The sequence below is a fragment of the Aquarana catesbeiana genome, linkage group LG04 (assembly GCF_042186555.1).
Source record: "Aquarana catesbeiana isolate 2022-GZ linkage group LG04, ASM4218655v1, whole genome shotgun sequence".
Lineage (NCBI taxonomy): Eukaryota > Metazoa > Chordata > Amphibia > Anura > Ranidae > Aquarana > Aquarana catesbeiana.
Genome location: NC_133327.1, coordinates 588,155,909 through 588,175,419, shown reverse-complemented (window position 1 = coordinate 588,175,419; position 19,511 = coordinate 588,155,909). Strand labels below are relative to the sequence as shown.

At 43.0% G+C, this 19,511-nt stretch overlaps 1 protein-coding gene across 4 annotated transcripts in view; it reads left to right on the top strand.

Moving 5' to 3' along the window:
* Window positions 1-19,511, top strand: part of KIZ (kizuna centrosomal protein) — a 385,513-nt gene that overhangs the window by 158,427 nt on the left and 207,575 nt on the right. For all 4 annotated transcript variants that reach the window (XM_073628139.1, XM_073628140.1, XM_073628141.1 and 1 more), the window contains one exon: window positions 319-454. In XM_073628139.1, coding sequence (XP_073484240.1) covers window positions 319-454 — 136 coding nt within the window. The remainder of the gene's footprint in view (window positions 1-318; window positions 455-19,511) is intronic.

Below are 19,511 nucleotides of genomic sequence, written 5' to 3'. Positions count from 1 at the left end.
CCAAGGTATGTATTAGATGAACTTTATTTCTTGCAAAAGTCTGATTTTTCTCAATCTGAATTTCAAAATGTTTCAGTTGTTTTCTTGCTTGGATTAGAGTGAAAAGTGTTCATGGGTTATTTACTGCTGGAAGTATAAAACTGAATGACCTTGGAATAAAAGATAGTGTAGTAAAATAGCAGCATACGTTTTAAATGGATATTTTCTGTGTAACGCAAACAAAAAAATAAAACAAGCATTTCGTTTTTAATTTACACTGCTAATATACAGAGATACATAAGATAGGGATCTTCTTAGTTTGTCAATTTTTATTTCCAGGACTATCTCTCCATTATTGAGAAACCATCTGCTTGGCCATGTATCTTTCTTGAAAGAACGTGGGATTTTGAAAGGCGGTGTTCCAGCAGGTTTTGCCAGCGCATTGATACTGAATGATGAAATGAAAACTCAGCAGGTAGGAGATGCCTGTTTTGATAATCAATGTGCCTAGTTATTTTAACAAGTTGGGTTTTTGTAAGATTTCCTGTAGAGCAGAATGTTCCAACTTTAACCATTTTGGCATAAGCAAAGGCTTGAAATATGTTTTTATCATGTCAAAGAACATGTTAACAATCGACACTCTATAAGCAACATTCTGTTTGTTCTTTTTTACATTAAACTATCCATTACCTATTCTTCATAATGTCCTCCTGCTCTATTTAGGGGTTGTTAGAGTTGTGTAAAGCAAAAGGATCTTCAGGAAATACAGTTGTGCTCATAAGTTTACACACCCTTGCAGATTTTGGCCTGATAACATGCATACAAATTGACACAAAGGGGTTTGAATGGCTATTAACCATCCTCACCTGTGATCTGTTTGCTTGTAATTTGTGTATAAAAGAGCAATGAGTTTCTGGACTCCTGACAGACCCTTGCATCCTTCATTCAGTGCTGCACTGAAGTTTTTGGATTCTGAGTCATGGGGAAAGCAAAAGAATTGTCAAAGGATCTGCAGGAAAAAGTAGTTGAACTGTATAAAACAGGAAAGGGATATAAAAAGATACTCAAGGAATTGAAAATGCCAATCAGCAGTGTTCAAATTTCGAATTAAGAAGAGGAAAATTGTGGGGTTCTGTTGAAACCAAACCACGGTCAGGTAGACCAACTAAAATTTCAGTCAGAACTGCCAAAAAAATTTTTCAGGATGCAAAGAAAAACCAAAAAATAACTTCAGGTGAAATACAGGACTCTTTGAAAGCATGTGATGTGGCTGTTTCAAGATGCACAATAAGGAGGCACTTGAAGAAAGATGGGCTGCATGGTCGAGTCACCAGAAGAAAGCCATTACTACGTAAATACCACAAAGTATCTTACAATACGCCAAACAGCACAGAGACAAGCCTCAAACTTTCTGGCACAAAGTCATTTGGAGTGATGAGACCAAAATTGAGCTTTTTGGCCACAACCATAAACACCACATTTGGAGAGGAGTCAACAAGGCCTATGATGAAAGGTACGGAGGTGGATCGCTGATGTTTTGGGGATGTGTGAGCTGCAAAGGCACAGGACATTTGGGCAAAATTGTTGGCAAGATGAATGCAGTATGGTATCAAAAAATACTGGAGGAACATTTGCATTCATCAGCCAGGAAGCTGCGCATGGGACGTACTTGGACATTCCAACATGACAATGATCCAAAACAGAAGGCCAAGTCAAACTGTCATTGGATACAGCAGAATAAAGTGAAGGTTCTGGAGTGGCCATCTCATTCTCCTGACCTCAATATCATTGAGCCACTCTGGGGAGATCTCAAATGTGCAGTTCATGCAAGACAGCCCAAGAATTTACAGGAACTGGAGGCTTTTTGCCAAGAGGAATGGGCAGCTTTACCATCTGAGAAAATGAAGAGCCTCACCCACAAATACCACAAAAGACTTCAAGCTGTCATTGATGTTAAAAGGGGCAATACACGGTATTAAGAAATGGGATATGTAACTCCTGGGTAGTCACCTGTGCAGACACGGCATACAAGCTTCGGGGGCCGAATATGATGTCAGAAGACCACGCTGGACATCTGAGCTGCAAGAGATGGAGAGTCCAAACAGGGCAGAGCCTGACAGCCGAGCTTCGGGAGTTGAAGATGACGTCACAAGGCAGCTCCAAGATCGGGCAAGACCGGGGGGGTGCCGCTGAAGTTTTTTAACCCTCATAATTCGTTGTGATGAGTGTCACGTTACTTGAGAAAGTGCATGCACATGAAACACGTTCTCGTATGGGTCTTGCAACACCCTGGTGTGCGTTCCACCCGACACCTTTTTTAGCAGCTCCTCCCTGGCCTTGCCCAACCTTGGTGCTGCCTTGTGACGTTATCCTTAAATCCCAAAGCTCGGATGTCAGGATTGGCCCTGTTTTGACTCTCCGGCTCTACCAGCTCGGATGCCTGGCGCGGCCTTGTGACGTCATCTCTGGCCCCCCGACCACGTATACCGTGTCTTCCACAGGTGACTACCCGGGACTGTGTGGAAGGAGGTGGATGGAGGACGCGTGAGCAACCGCTTACATCAAAACATCTTTGGTTTAATCATGTAAAATGGAATACAAACAAACAAATATAACCATCTGAATAATACAAATACTACTTTCATAAAAACAGGTGACAAAATATATACTTAAAGGTAAAATGGGGATATGCCCATGTAGAGGCAGATGTTTAAAAAAGGCTGACACATTTCGAGGGTGACCTCTTCATCAGAGCCTGAGAGAACGGGAACACAGTCTGTGTGAGCCAGTAGGCCGACATGTGTACATGGGGAGGAGTGGCTAGTAGGAGGGTATGTCCTGTGATGTACAGTTACTTATTCTGAGCTACATAACAGTCCACGTCCAAACGTTCTAGGTGGACTGTAGACCAAAAACAGAATAGTAAGGAGCACATGGTAAATGTGCGCTGTACACTACAGACTGGAGACGTATAATAAATTCACATAAAAACAGTAAAAATAGTAGTAAAAATAAATAATGGAAGGTACCATATCAATATAGAGACAAATCGATTGATTCGTGGTGAACATTGAAGCAAAAAACATTAACTAATATATATATATAGAGAGAGAGAGAAGGATAAAAATAGATACAAACATGTAAATATAAAATTAGGCATAAAATAAAATAAAAATAAATAAATAGGTAACAATGCATATAGGAAACCTGTGAGTGATGTTGGATACACAGAGAAACACTGAAAGACACTGAAAAACCTCTCGCCACTTGATATGTCAAGTTGTGTTTACGTATAAAGAACATGCGTACGCGTGGCTACCAGCACAAAGGAAGCTGTGCAGGAACAAAGTGTGGATGTGAAAAAATGAGCACAGAATGCACATCAAAGGGCACAGGTGTGACCATACAGTTGTAAAAATACATCCACATAGACAGAAAAATATACATAGATAGAAAGATGGGGCCCACCTAAGTGCACGTGACATGTGCCTATACTAAATAGGCATCATGTCAGTAGGGTGGAATACACAGATAGTGTATAAACTATGCATGTGAGCTATGCGAGTACAGGGGTGCAGTGGTGTTAGTTGCTAGAAATGGGGATGTCAGTCTGGTAAGCTGATGTGAAATCGCACCTACTTACATGGTATAATGGGAAAGTGTTATGTATTCCTTTTCCGGTGGTGCAGGACTGTTGGGTATGCCTGCAGAGGGATAGGAGAGATGAACAGGGGGAAGGGGAGAGCGACCTGAGATAGAGGGTCCTTCAGGACACTGGTAGATTGATATAGATAGGTGCAAAGTATAACTGACTTGTCTCCAAAGATGTATGGGGGAGTGCTGCAGCCTGCACAAGTCCCTGGGGGCAGGGAACCATGTGACCCGTGGAGTGGGAAGGTTTAGACTGCCATGGGAGCAAAATTTGCTCCCAGCTACGCTAACCTTTTCATGGGTATGTGGGAAGACGCTTTCATCTGGGCCAATAACCCCTTCAAAGACCAACTTGCTCTCTATACCAGATACAAGGATGATATTCTAATCATTTGGGACGGATCATACACAGATCTAAACAAATTTCTGGAACACTGCAACTCCAATACATTTGGTATCTCCTTTACTCACGTGGTCGACGAAACATCACTCGTCTTTCTAGATCTGGACCTGCAAATCGATGAAGAAGGCAATATCCTGTCAAAAACCCATTTCAAACCTAGTGCAGGGAACTCGTACCTTCATGCGAAAAGCCATCATCATCCCAAGTGGATCCGCAACATCCCCTATGGACAATTCTGCAGGCTGAAGAAAACCTGTACAAAAAGATGCGACTACGAAAAACAAGGGTCTATTCTAAAAAAGAAATTTCTCGAGAAGGGCTATGAAGAATCTCTCATTGAACAAGCCTTTTCTAAATACTGGACACAGTATGATGAACATCCCTCAGTAACTATGGCAATGGTGGCTAACAAAACAAGGGAAAACAAGCAGACTATCGACAGAAATGTCTCTAACTCTATCAGATTCAGTACACAATATAATACCAAAGCCTTTGACATACAGAGAGCCATCCAGAAGAATTGGAACATTCTCAAACAGGACCCCATCCTCAACCTAGTTCTACCATCTAAACCGGAAGTTGTATTTCGAAAATCAAAAGACCTTAGAAGTTTAATAGCTCCAAGTAGAGTACAAAAACCTCTAAATCAAAGACCCCCACTGGCCATTGGACATCCATATTTGATCAGAAGGGAAACTACAAGTGTGGAACAAAAAATTGTGGAGCTTGTGCCTTTATGACACACCGTAAAAAAGAAGTTTTGAGGTCCGACGGCCGGAACCACAAAATCAGACAGTTCATCAATTGTGGCACATCCTACTTAATCTATGGTTTAATTTGTCCATGTGGCTTACTGTATGTTGGGCGCACAACACGCCCACTTAGGACAAGATTCAGCGAGCACAAATGTAGCATGATCAATAGCAACACTCACCATCGGTCTATGAAAAATAAGAGTCACAGCTACTCAGTACCTAGCCATTTCAGAGAACTCCATGATGGCAACCCAACAGGCCTCAAAGTGTTTGGCATTGAAGCCATTAAAAAAGACGATGACAATGGGAGGAGATTTTGCAAACTTTGTAGACAAGAATCATTCTGGATTTTCACCCTTGGGTCAATGGTCCCTGACGGAATGGATGAGGATTTAGAAATCCACAGGGTTATCTAAATGCAGGCTCTGTACCATCATACATTACCACAGCCCTCCTCCCCTGTCCCATTGTTTCCCCCCGCCTTTCACTTGTTTTTTTCCCTCCCTTTTCCCCCCTCCCCGCCTTTTCCCCCTTTGCCCCCCCCCCCTTGTGCTCCCATCTCCATCCATACCCATCCCACTACACATCACATCCTCCATACAGTGTCCCTTACAGCCCAATAACATCATTATTTCTACACATTTAATTGACGTACATACATTTATTTCATTTTTTTTTTTTCGTTTTTATTTAAAAGTTCCTTTTTTAACCATTTTTACACCTATCCAGTGCACCACACACATCTTCCTTCAAATATATGTTTATGTTTATATGTGTGTGTGTGTGTGTATGTGTGTGTGTGTGTGTGTGTATATATATATATATATATATATATATATATATATATATATATAAAATTGCATTATTATACTATACCAACATCCTTTATATTCTTGTGTAAACACAAGCTACATGCATCTTTGTATGTTTGCACTCTGGGGTATGGACTTGGTTAAATGCCAATTCTTGAACATCATGTGTGCCTGCACTTCGTGCACACACTCCCCCAGTGCTCCTACATGGACAGGAATACCATTCCCCTATTCTCTCCCATTTTGTTGTTTCTTTCCTTCCCTCTATTTTTCATCACTGGGGGCCCACACATGAGAGCCGCCCGTGTGCCGTCTTTCAGGGGACACAGTGCCTCGGCTCATACACTAAATGGACCCTGCCGGCTCGCTCTCCCCTGTCAGCTGACAGGTGACCAGTCATGTGATCGCCTCTTGAAGCGCACAGCCATGCCCATTTCACTTGGCGTGCGTTTCATCGGCAGGCCACACCCACCTCCCCATGATGGCCACTAATACAACTAGCCCACACCCAGACCCGCCCCCCACCGACATTTAAAACTTTCTGGCATGTCCTGTGTCTCACACGGAGAGACAGCTCTTCAGGCACCTGCGGCTCTGGCACTATCCAAGGACACTTTCTAAACCTTCCCACTCCACGAATCACACGGTTCCCTGCCCCCAGGGTAGTGTGCAGGCTGCAGCACTCCCCCATACATCTTTGGAGACAGGTCAGTTATACTTTGCACCTATCTATATCAATTTACCAGTGTCCTGAAGGACCCCTTATCTCAGGACCCTCTCCCCTTCCCCCTGTTCATCTCTCCTCTCCCTCTGCAGGCATACCCAACAGTCCTGCATCACCGGAAAAGGAATACATAACACTTTCCCATTCTACCATGTAAGTAGGTGCGATTTCACATCAGCTTACCAGACTGGCATCCCCACTTCTAGCAACTAACACCACTGCACCCCTGTACTTGCATAGCTCACATGCATAGTTTATATTTCGATCTGTTCACATGTGACACTCCCTGTCACTATGCTACACTAACTGTGTATTCCACCCTACTGACATGATGCCTATTTAGTATAGGCACATGTCACGTGCACTTAGGTGGGCCCCATCTTTCTATCTATGTTTATTTTTCTGTCTATGTGGACGTATTTTTACAACTGTATGGTCACACCTGTGCCCTTTGATGTGCATTCTGTGCTCAATTTTTCACATCCACACTTTGTTCCTGCACAGCTTCCTTTGTGCTGGTAGCCACGCGTACGCATTTTCTTTGTACGTAAACACAACTTGATATATCAAGTGGCGAGAGATGGTTTTTCAGTGTCTTTCAGTGTTTCTCTGTGTATCCAACATCACTCACAGGTTTCCTATATGCATTGTTACTTATTTATTTATTTTATTTATTTTTTTTTTATTATTTTATTTTATGCCTAATTTTATATTTACATGTTTGTATCTATTTTTATGTCTCTCTCTCTCTCTCTCTCTATATATATATATATATATATATATATATATATATATATATATATATATATATATATATATATATATATACAGTATATATATATATATATTTTGCTTCAATGTTCACCACGAATCAATCATTGATTTGTCTCTATATTGATATGGTACCTTCCATTATTTATTCTTACTACTAGTTTTACCGTTTTTATGTGAATTTATTATACGTCTCCAGTCTGTAGTGTACAGCGCACATTTACCATGTGCTCCTCACTATTCTGTTTTTGGTCTATATTCCACCTAGAATGTTTGGACGTGGACTGTTATGGAGCTCAGAATAAGTAACTACATCACAGGACCCTCCTACTAGCCACTCCTCCCCATGTACACATGTCGGCCTACTGGCTCACACAGACTGTGTTCTCGTTCTCAGCTGTTTATGGTACATGGTTTATTATAAGAGGTCCATCCAGACAACAGTATACACACAAATTTGTTTTTCCCCCAGAGGCCAGTGTGGCCATTTTAACAAAACTTTTATGATTGATTAATAAATATGATGTGGTTTACTATACTGGGAGTTCCATGAACTGAATTTCCACCCTAGCAGGGAACTGTATATTCTCAAGACTTATTCAATCCAAAGTGCGTGAGCACAGCAGAAGTTCCAAGCCCTTGTAAAGAGTTACTTATCTCCACCAAGGCAGGGAAGTATTTATGAAAGAAGATCTGAAGAGACACAAGGATTGTTTTAGTTTCCAACACTGAATGTGCTTAAAGGGGTTGTGAAGGTTCATGTTTTTTCACCTTAGTGCATCCTATTCATTAAGGTGAAAAAACACCTGGCATTCACCGGCCCTCTAGCCCCCCCCCCCCGTTTTACTTACCTTAACCCCTTCAGTCAGTCGGCGTGGACACGCTTTCTTTCTCTCCAAGGGCTCCCGACTCTTGATTGGATAGATTGATAGCAGTGCAGCCATTGGCTCCCACTGCTGTCAATCAAATCCAATGGCGCAGGCGCCGGGGGGCGGGGCCGAGTCTGGCATTCTGTGTCTATAGACGCAAATGCTGGACTTGGGAGCGCGCCCCCAAGGTAACCCCCTTAGGGAAGCGCTTCTCCGAGGGGGTTATCAGATGTGGGGAGGAGCTGCGAGAGCCGCCGGGGGAGCCCAGAAGAGCTGTATAGTGGAGGTATGATATGTTTGCTATTTAAAAAAAAAAAAAAAAAGTCCTTTACAGTCACTTTAATTCAGGAAACTTATTACTCCAATTTTGGAATATTCAAATGATGGATCCGTCTTCTAGTTATCTATAAAGGGATACAAATGTGAATGAATAATATAGGCTTAAAAAAAGCATCCTGAGGTTGAGGAGTCTAGTAATGGTGCTGGCAGGGAGCACGCCGTAGGAGCTCTGGGTCTCCAATCCCCTCTAATTGAATAACACTAGGCTGCTTATGCCTTGTCCCGTCTCGGACCTAACCTAAACTCCCTGCCTGTGCTGTACCTTCTCCTGACCTGGTGTGAGCCGGGGTGAGTGGATGTCCTTGAATGGAGCGTGGATCGTGGATGGAAGAGATGACTCCTTCCTGTTGGTCCCGCTTGGACGGTCTGTCCCCCTTCTGACTGAACGGCGAGCTGCTGTGTGGAGACTTAGGGGACAGAGAGAACTCAAGGAGAGTGTGGAGGGGGGGGGTGAGGCGGAACGGAGGCGTCCCCCTTTCTCTTTTCCTTCAGCCAAAGCACAGTGAGCAGGGATCGCGGGGAGCCGCATAGCCAACTAGACTCGGGGGTGACTGGAAAGAACGAGAGGAGGCGGAGGCTCTTGGGCACTCGGCTGCTCAGAGATAGCCAGAGAGAACTGGCGGTAATCGGGAGGAGAGCGGAGATGGCCGAATAGAGCCGAGTGGAGTCCCCTGAGTGAGGAGAGCATCCCGCGGTAACACCGCTGGGCAGAGACTGACCACCCCACTTCACTGTTAAAAGTTAAGAGGTATTCGGGAGGCAGCAAAAGACATAAATAATCCTAAAGGAAACGTAAACACACAGAACAAAGTGGGAGTGGTGAGTACATCCTGTACACTTGTCTCCTGCATATAAATACATATGGAGGCATATTTTTGAACAGACTTTTGGCGCTGTATATATAGTATACCAAGATCTATACGGTGTGGCCTGAAGAATCTGCATTTCTCTAAGTACCCCCTCTTTTTGATATATATGTATATCTTGATGAGCCCTGAGAGTATCGCGTGTTAGGGGGCTTAGCAGTCACTGTGAAGACAGGAGGAACAGGACAAAGATGATATAAATATAAAGGTACTAAGACTCTAGAGACTAAAAGTCTACGTGATTCTCGGTAAAAAAAAGACGGTGGAGAGAGAAATCTACTCACCACCCCACCACCATTTCCTGTTCCGGTCCCTATACTGCCATACCCCTGGACAATCAGGACTAAAATATAGGCCCCCAAAGAAAAAAAAAGGGGGAAATAAATAAAAGGGAAAACCTGAGGGGGAAGTCGTCGAGAGAAGGAGCGGTAGTAAAATCACTCCGTGCTAGCTTAAGACCCAGCCACGGCCCTATGAATAAATTTATTACCCAAGGAGGGACAGGAGATAAGCAAACAGCAGAAAAACAACAAAATACTAAAGGGCGTCAAACATAGACTAAGGAAAAAAAGAGAAAAAAGGCCAGAATAAAACATCTCTAGAAATAAGTACACTTTCAGAATCCAGAATAGAACAGGATCTTGACCCTAGACATGGGGGCAGGAAAAGACGAGTAACAACAGAGGACAGCCCAACTGCCAACAAAAATAGATATGGAAGCTATGTTTGCGGCCCTGGAAAATTCCCTAAAAACAGAAATGGCAATAATCCACAAAAATTTTGGGTCATATACTTACAAGAGTAGAGGAAGTGCAAAAAAAAAGACCACCACACAAACATAATAAAAGAACTTAAAGGAGAAAAAAATCTTTAAAAAAAAGAACAACAGGAACAGGCTTAGAAGATCAAGAGAACAGAGATAGAAGGAAAAACTTAAGAATACGAGGCCTTCCCAAATCCACCCATCCAGAAGTTTTAACAGAAATAATAAGGAAGATATTTAACCCAATACTCGGTAAAGAAGAAACAAATCCAATAGATATTGAAAGAGCTCATAGAATAAAAAGGCTGAAAGGAATTCCAATGGAAAGTCTAAGAGACATTATAGTTGGATTCGATAATTGGGAGGAAAAAAAACGATTATGGGGAAACGTGAGGGGGTAAGTCACCAATAAAATTTGAGGCAAGAAACCTTAAGAAGAAAAAGGACGTTAAAATCTCTTATTGAAGGTACTACAGGAACAAGAAATCCAATATAATTGGGGATTCCCCATATGTTTGGTAGGAGAAATGGACGTACTGCAAAACTTAGGTTCATAGAAGAAACTACTGATTTCTGTAAAAAATTGGAAATTCAAATACCGGACAATACAAGGGAGACATCTCTAAGAAAAGAAAGATCTACACAAGAAGAAGAGCAGTGGCAGTTGATCCCCAGGAAAAACATAACTAGAGCAACAACAAAATTAACCTATTATTCAATAAAAACTGTGAAATCTGGACTGGAGGAGAGGGGAGGGAGATGGGGGGAGTAGGGGAAGGAGGACAAAAGAAAGGGGGAAAAGACAAACAAGGCGGGCCCTGGAACTACCTCTCCGACGGGAGGGGGGTTGAGTTACAGCGCTAGATAGAATTCCACCTTGGGCCTGAAAGTGCAGAGGGGCAAGGGAGTCCCTAAATAAAGAATGAGAAATCTGCTCAAAGACCATGAGTTCAAACTACCAACAAATAAGGGGTAGGGTTTGGGGAAGGGCATTGTGGGGTTAGGGAAGGGGGGAGGGATATGGTTTGCTGATTTACATGTATTAGCTGGGGCCCTGATAGGGGGAAGTGATACCTGTCTCGCCCTCCACCCTTACGGGGGGGATGGGGGGGAGACGGAGAGAAACATGAATGATACGAAGTTTTTGCCATACAACGTGAGAGGTCTAAATTCCCCAGAAAAAAGACACATGGTATTATGAGGATTGGAAAGAAATGCTGCAGAAATAATATTTTTACAAGAGACACATATCGCACAGGATTCAAATATTAAGCTATACTCAAGGAATATCCCAGTATGGTACTTGGAGATTCTCTAAATAGAAGGGCAAGGTGTAGCAATAGGTTTCAGGAAAAAGGTCAGTTTTGTAGTGGAGGAGAGAAAAGTAGACCCTGAAGGTCGGTTTCTGGTTTTGAGAGGGACCTTACAGGGTATGAAATACACACTAGCAAATGTATACTGTCCCAACAAATATCCCAAAAAATATTTGATAGGAATTTTAAACTATGTGATGGAGTTCAAACAAGGCTACTTAATATTGGCCCGGAGATTTTAATTTCTCCATGGACCACAAACTGGACAGTACGTCTGGTGCACTGGACAAAGAAAATAAACAATTAAGGATAATAAAAGAAAAAATATTTGAACATCAACTGGTCGATGTTCGGAGAATTCAACATCCAAGCACAAAATATTATACATATCATTCGGCAGTGCACGACACGTACTCCAGGTTGGACTATATATTAGTAGAGCATAGAGCCCTGGAGGTAGTAATAGAAACCTCAATTGTAATAACAACGATATCGGACCACGCCCCCCTGTAATAATGAAGATGAAACTGATAGGGGAATTACTGGGGAAAGGACCATGCAGATTAAATGAAGATTTAACAGAAGACATAGAAGTAGAAAAGACTGTAATAAAAGAAATCGATCAATATTTTTTGTGGAACGAGACACCAGAATAAACAAAAGAAACTATATGGGAAGCCCACAAAGCTTTCATCAAGGGAAAATTGATCTCTATTGGGACAAGAAAAAAGCAGAGAGAAAATACTATGGAAAAAATTGTAAAAGAAATATACTAACTGGAACAAAGGCACAAAAAGCAAGCGGAAGTCGAAATCTATCAGGCTTTAATCATAAAAAGAGATCAACTAAAATATCTGATGGAACAGGAAACAAGAAAGGAGTTTAATAGAGTGATAAAGGAGAGATATAAATGGGGAAATAAACCTGGGAAACACCTTTCAAAAATCCTAACAAACAAGAAGTCTTTAAATTATATAGAAAAGATAAAAAATGAGAGAGGAGAAATGGTGTATAAAACAACTGATATTGCAAAGGCCTTTCAAACATACTATAGTGCATTGTATTTGATAAGAAACGAAGAGACACAAAAGTAAAAGGAAACAAGAAAAACAAAAATGCAAGAATATCTAACAGATGCCAAACTACCAAAAATCCAAGCAGAATGATTGACAGAATTAGAAGAACCAATCACACAGGATGAAGTTAAAAAGGCACTGAAAGAAACACATATAGGGAAAAGCCCAGGACCTGATGGGTTTACGATTAAATATTACAAATAGTTTCAAAAACTATTCCAAAATTGTGCGACTACTTGAACAAAAAAGGGGAAAATGAAGAAATAAGACGAGAGTCATTATTAGCCCATATTACAATACCCAAAGTGGAAAAGGATAAGTCTGTTCTAATTATAGGCCCATAGCGTTACTAAACGCCGATACAAAGATTTATGCAAAAATTCTGGCATTGAGATTAAAAATCGATGCCAGAGTGGGTTGGCCCAGACCAAACAGGGTTTGTACCTGGTAGAGAGGGACAATGGTATAAAAACAATGTTAATGCTGCAAAAGGGGAAAAACGGGATCCCCAGTACTATTCCTGTCAATTGACACCGAAAAAGCGCTTGACAGGGTAGACTGGGGATTCATGACGGACAAGCTTCAACATCTAGGATTAGGACCTAAAATTATGCGCTGGATTAAAAATCTATCTAGCCGCCCTACGGCGATGGTGAAGGTTAATGGAAATATGTCGCCACATTTTGAAATGTTCAACGGAACAAGACAGGGGTGCCCACTCTCGCCACTCCTGTATATATTGTCATTGCAACCATTCCTTGCAACTTTGCGGAATAATGGAGATATAGGAGGGGCGAGAGTGGGAGAGGATCATAGGGTGGTGGCATATGCGGATGACATTTTAATGTATGTAAGCAAACCAAGGGTGACACTGCCAAACATAATTAGAGAAATGGGTGGGAAGAGAACTATTATACCTAGGGCCTAAGCTGACATCCACAGTAGAGAAGGTATACTTGGGTAATTATATCCCATTATTGAATGAGATCAAAGCGGAATTAAATAAGGTCTCGTTGAGACCTCTATCCTGGATGGGAAGGATAAATATTTTAAAAATGGCAATCCTTCCAAAAATAATATATAAATTCCAAATGTTACCAATAGCAATACCGAGTTTTTTTAGAACAATAAAAACAATGATGTTAAAATATATATGGCAAAAGAAAAAGCCGACAGTAAAATTTGCATTAAGCACTAGGAAAAAAAAAAACAAGGAGGTTTAGCAGCACCGGACATAAATAGATTCTAAAAGGCAGTTATTATTTCACGAATGGTAGAATGGGTAAATTAAATAAGTGAGAAAAAATGGATTAAGATTGAAAACACATTAAGTAGGACATTTTTGCACAAAAACATATGGGTACCATGGAAGTATAGAATATTAGACTTAGACGCACGCGATCTAACTGGAAACGTATTTAAAATATGGGATTCAATCCATCGACAGAGAAAATGGATATACAATTCACCACTAATTGCACTCACAGGAACACATTTTTTCACCCCTGGGAAGGAGACACTTTTTGGCGGTAGAATGGGAAATGCACAAATAAAGGATATCACTGAAGGGGAAGATAAGAACAATACAGGATTATTTTTTTCTTTCCCTACACCCCCAGTATAAAATCTTTTCCCTTTCTCTTCCTCTCTCTCTTTTTCGCATTTCCTCTGCACGGATGTTCAAAAGTAGGAAATGGAAATAAAAACTGACATTTAAAAAAATATATATATATTTTTTAGATAAGTGACACCTTTATCATATTGATTATATGGCTATTATTTTTATACACGATTTATATAGCGTCAACAGTTTACACAGAGCTTTACAATGTAGAGGGGGGACAGCACAATTACAGTACAGTTCAATACAGAATGGGCAGGAAGGCCCTGCTCGTATAGCTTACATTCTAAAAGGGAGGGGGTGGTGGTACAAAAGGTAATAGATGCAGGGAATGATTTGATGGGGGGTGGCTCAGGGACAGTTTTTTAGATGGATGTGGGATAGGCTTCCCTGAATAAGTGAGTTTTCAGGGATCTCCTAAAAGTGGACAGGTTAGGGGCTGATTGGATATACTGATCGGCTATTGAATAGTTTACTCCTTAGATCTTGAGGTGTACCTGCTCTCGAACACTTAATACTGCAAGGACAGGTGTTTTGGCAACCCAAATCCCTTCCAACATATTGAACCCATGGGTGGTAGCTCCACTGACAAATTTCACATTAAAAAGTCCCTTCTATCAGTCTTACTGTATGCAATAGAGAGAGATGGATAATATGGCACAAAATGTCCATGATTATGTGGCATAATTTAGGTATCAAATGTATAATTGATTCTGTTGTCATTTTCTTTACCTTGATTCCTTGATTAGTCTTCACATTTTGAGGAATGTATTTAAAAATGTAACATGAATACAGACTATATTTAGTTGTAGAATAAGGGCAAATATGTAGACTGCCGGTTAGAAATATGTAAAATGACAATGGAGGCTAGGATCCATATATGAATGTGTTTAAACAGATATCATTCCATTGTGATATTTCATGGTTTCACTTTCATTTGTATTTCTTAGAGTGACATTGTCGCTTAATAGCTTATTAAAGTGTTCTTCACTTTGTAAGAGACTAGCCTTGGAGTCTTTTCCTAACTAGGAGAGTGGCCTTGGAATATGCCCTTTGGAGCGAAGCAAATTAACCTTGTATTGGTGTCTTTTGTAAGCGACAGGGTAGCGGGGGAATGCGTCTACAAGTAAGCAAGCTTGATTCACTCCATTATAGCAGACGCTTGTCTTAGTAGCATTGTGTAGTGTCAGGCAGTTAGTTTAATTACTATGAGTATGAAATTCCCATCAAACCTGGAATGAAGAACATGCGCTTTGGGTAAAGTGGCTATTTGTTCTTGCATAAAAACAAAAACCATTTGTAATATTATGTCTCCACTGTGATGACCCTCTTCAATGCTGAATATAATAAGGGATGTAATCCATGTCTTTGGAATTTCATAGATGTGTAAAAGGGATAATTATTTCAGTTCACAATGATACCTGTTAAAAACAGTCAGGTTGCATTCATCTTGGTGATGCTTCAAGGACAGTATAGCAGTGATAGCCATCTGATAGCCCTGAGACAATCACCTCTCCTATCTACATACACATTCCTCTTCATTTTTTTTTGTAAAATCTTTATTCAAAGAACAAATTAGCATTTAACAGCAAACAAATTCAGGTAGTCGAGGAGTATAATGAAAAAGACGAACATCAGGAAAACATAAGGACAGGTTTTGTGAATCGCGACCATAGTACACTTGGTTTCAGAGGTTGGGGAGGTACTGTGGAACCACTGGTTGTATAGATGGGTGGGCAGCCTAGGCATGGAGTGGGGAGTAAAATTGGTCTCCTGCAAAAAAACCACCTGTGCCCCTAACTTCTTTAGTTCCCACCATAATTTAGTACGTTTACCTGGCAGAGGCCTCGTATTTTATTAGATATTACCTTGAGTGTAGTCATGGAGAATCCGGAGGACGGGAGGTTTGCCAAACCCGCCAGCTTGCCCGATGCAAACAATGAGGCAAGGTGATGATCCTGATACACAATAATGTAGTATTAACCATAGCAAAAAAAAAAAAAAACATCTGTAGGCCGTGTGTAAGGCTCTCCACCCCAAGGGTGGGGGCCCCAGACCACGGCTCTAAGTCCCAATAGGGAGCTGTACCCAAAAAGGGGGGAGCTACGTGGGGAACGTGTGCCACATGGGGGGGGGGTAGGAAGTCCCACCCCCATCCACCGCATCTTGCAAGGTACCAAGATCGGATGAGTGGGTTACTTTAGCCAGAGCAAGTGTTCGCAGGCTGTTAGTGAGGGCCAGGGTAGTCAGGTTGGGGTGCCACAACTATAGCCCGGGAGGAGTCATCAGTTGTCACCTGGCAATAAACCAGGAACAGCATCACAAGTGCATTGGGCGAGCAATGACTCCATCCTGGACAGTCTCAGAGGCAAGACAGGAGTGCCATGTCAGGCAGGGCAGTCTAGGAAGGAGTTCAGTGTATGGGGCCGGGGTGGCCCCGCAGCAGCTGAAAGAGGGTACAGGTACCCCCAGAGTTTCTAAGAGAGTCATCCCTGTTAGTCCCGGGAAGTTGATGGGCCCACCGAGGGATCATGGGTCGGATGCTGTCAATCTGTTTTGCGACTCCTGCGCTTAGTTGTCTTCCATGGTTGAGGGAGCTTTATCACAGAGGCGTCAGACGGTCCCCTCCAGTCTGGGAAGTCCACTGGGTCCTTCCCAAGAGAAGAGAGGAAGTGTGGAAGGTCGTCTTTAGTGCACAGGGTGACCTGTTTCCCATCTTTAGTCACCTTCAAAAAGAAGGGGAAGCCCCAGTGATATGGTAATCCTGCTTCCTGGATCACAGCCAAAAGAGAGCCCTGCACTGCATCAAAATCGTAAAAGGGCTTGCCGTGCGTTTTTTTCATGATTCGGTCCTTGAGAGTGTACTTGTGAAGTTTGCAAATTATGTCTCTGGGATTATCCACATCCTGAGGGGGGTCTTAGTGCTCTGTGTGCGCGGTCTATTTTGATGGGAGTAGACGCTGGTAAGCCCAGTATGTCCCTGAAGATCTCTTACAGCGTGGGGATAATGTCCCTTGAAGCCGTGGCCTCTGGCAGACCCTGGATCCTAATATTAGCCCTCCTACTGCGGTTTTCGACATCATCTAATTGACACAGTAAGGTTTTTCTCCTCTAAGGACTCTACTCTGTAGCCCAGGTGTGATGTGTCTGCCTTTAGCTGAGCAATGTCCTCAGTGAAAGCTTTCTCCACCCTGCAAGTGAAACGCTCCAGGTCCTCTCTGGTGGGGAGGGACATAATATGGCGCCTGATGTCTTCCCCAAGGTAGTCAGACACTTCAGAGCATCCCCCTGGGGAGGCAGGGGAGGCTGGAGGGGCCGAATCACTCACCGATCCTGGGGATGGAACCCGGGGAAGCAGTCTCTGTCAGTGGCCGGGCCGCGGCCAGCTAGGAGGATTTCGTGGCTTTCTGGGCCTTCCCGATCAGCGCCATCTTGGAGGCCTTGCGGCCCTGTCCTCGGGTCCAGGGGAAGTAGGAATTCAGCTGTCCCTGCCATGTGCGGTCAGTCCGTGTCGGCTGGGAAGACTGCCGCAGTCGCTGGGACATGGAGAGAGGCGTGTAAGGTAAGTAACCCCCGCTGTAGCTGTGTTGAAAGCGGCAATGGAACGGAGCTGAAGCAGAACACGTCCTCACTCCTCCATAGCCAGGACACGCCCCCATTCTTCGTCATTTGGGGATAGGGTGGATAAATATATAATTTTTTTTCTACATTAGACTTTATTTCCTCTTCTCACTGAAATATTTGTACATATTCTGTGTAGGTGGAGAGAATATTGTATCCAGAGCCTGCAGTAGTTCAGCAGTTAACATTTTCCTGGGCATCACTGATGTGCCATGTAGCTGATAAATGCAACACAATGATTTTTTGACTAAGTAGAAGAGAAAAAATTCTTAAAGTGGTAGTAAACTCGGCACTACCACTTATACCTACAGGTAAGCCTATAATAAGGCTTACCTGTAGGAACTGTGAATATCTCCTAAACTTGCACAGTTTAGGAGATATTCAAAGTGCATGCAGCCGATGACATCTTCAGCGCAGGAGTGCGTTGCGCTCAGAATGCAGGGATCAGGAGTGCGTTGCATTAAGAATGCAGGGATTGGGGGGGACACTGCTATGGGGGTGACCCTGCCCATATGGCTCTTCTGTCCCCTTCACATAACCCCCCCCCCCCCCCCACACACACACACACACACACACACACACAGAGTGGTGTCTTCTGCCTCCATCACCCCCCTATAGCAGTAATTTCTGCCCCCCCCCCCCGCCTCCCATAGCAGTGTCTTACCTGTTTCCACAGGAGAACGGGAGGCAGCACAGAGGGACAGAGGACGGGAGCTGGCAGAGTCAGTTGTCATATTAGCAAGCTGGTGATTGGTTGCTTAGGACCACCCTGTGTCCTAGCAACCAATCACCAGCGGTTTAACTTAAAATGTTCATTTGGCCCGGCTCCTTCCCCCACCCTCAGTCCTGAGCTGTGCTTCCTCCCGGTCTGTTCATTGATGACAGCCGCGCAGGAGGCTGGGGGGAAGGCGAGAGAGGCTGGGGGCAGGACATAGAAGATGGGCAGAGCCGCAGTGGAGACTGGAGGCTGGGAGGTAGTCAAGGACCGGCACCTAGAAGGTGGGGGTTGGCGGCACAGGAACCAGTTTGTGGTCTACCTGTTGCCTGCAGTCGGTTGACAGGTGGACCGCAGTCATCGGGTTGCCGACCCCCGAAGTACAGTGTTAAAAAAAAAAAAATTTATTTTAAGAACATAAATACTAAAATATTTTTAAAAACATTTAAAGTGCCCCCGTTCCCCTGTGCTCATGCGCAAATATGAATGCATGTAGTTCCTGCACATACTGTATATGTTAAAGGTGATCGTACCACACATGAGTGATATCGCCTTGAATGTCAGAGTGAGAACAATAATTCTAGTACCAGACCTCCTGTCTAACTGTAAACTAGTAACCTGTAAGTGCTTTTAAAGCATCCCCTATGGATAATTTAATTCATGAATTAATACTATAAATTAAAACTATATTTAAAGCATGACATTTGCCATCTATTTACTCAGGGTAATGTCATCTTATATATTTTTCCCAAAAATCGGTTATTATCTGCTTGCCGACCAGCCGCCGCAGTTACACTGTGGCAGGTTGGCTTGGCTGCACAAATCGCCGCATCCGTACGGCGTTCCCTTGCCTGGGGTGCGTCGCCAGAGCCGATGCGTGTGGCCGTGATGTCCGCCGGCCACCTGCGATCGCTCCACAGAGAACCAGAACGGGGATCTGTCAATGTAAACAAACAGATCCCCGTTCTGTCAGGGGAGTAGAGAGAGATCGTCTGTTCCTAGTGATCAGGAACAGCAATATCTCTACTCCCAGTCAGTACACTCCCCCCACAGTTAGAAACACCTCCCTAGGGAACACTTAACCCATTCCCTGCCAGTGTCATTTATTCAGTGATCAGTGGCTATTTTTAGCTCTGATCACTGTAATAATGTCTCTGGTCCCAAAAAAGTGTCCGATCTGTCCGCCGCTAAACGTTGCAGATCGTCGCCATTACTAGTAAAAGCAACTTAATA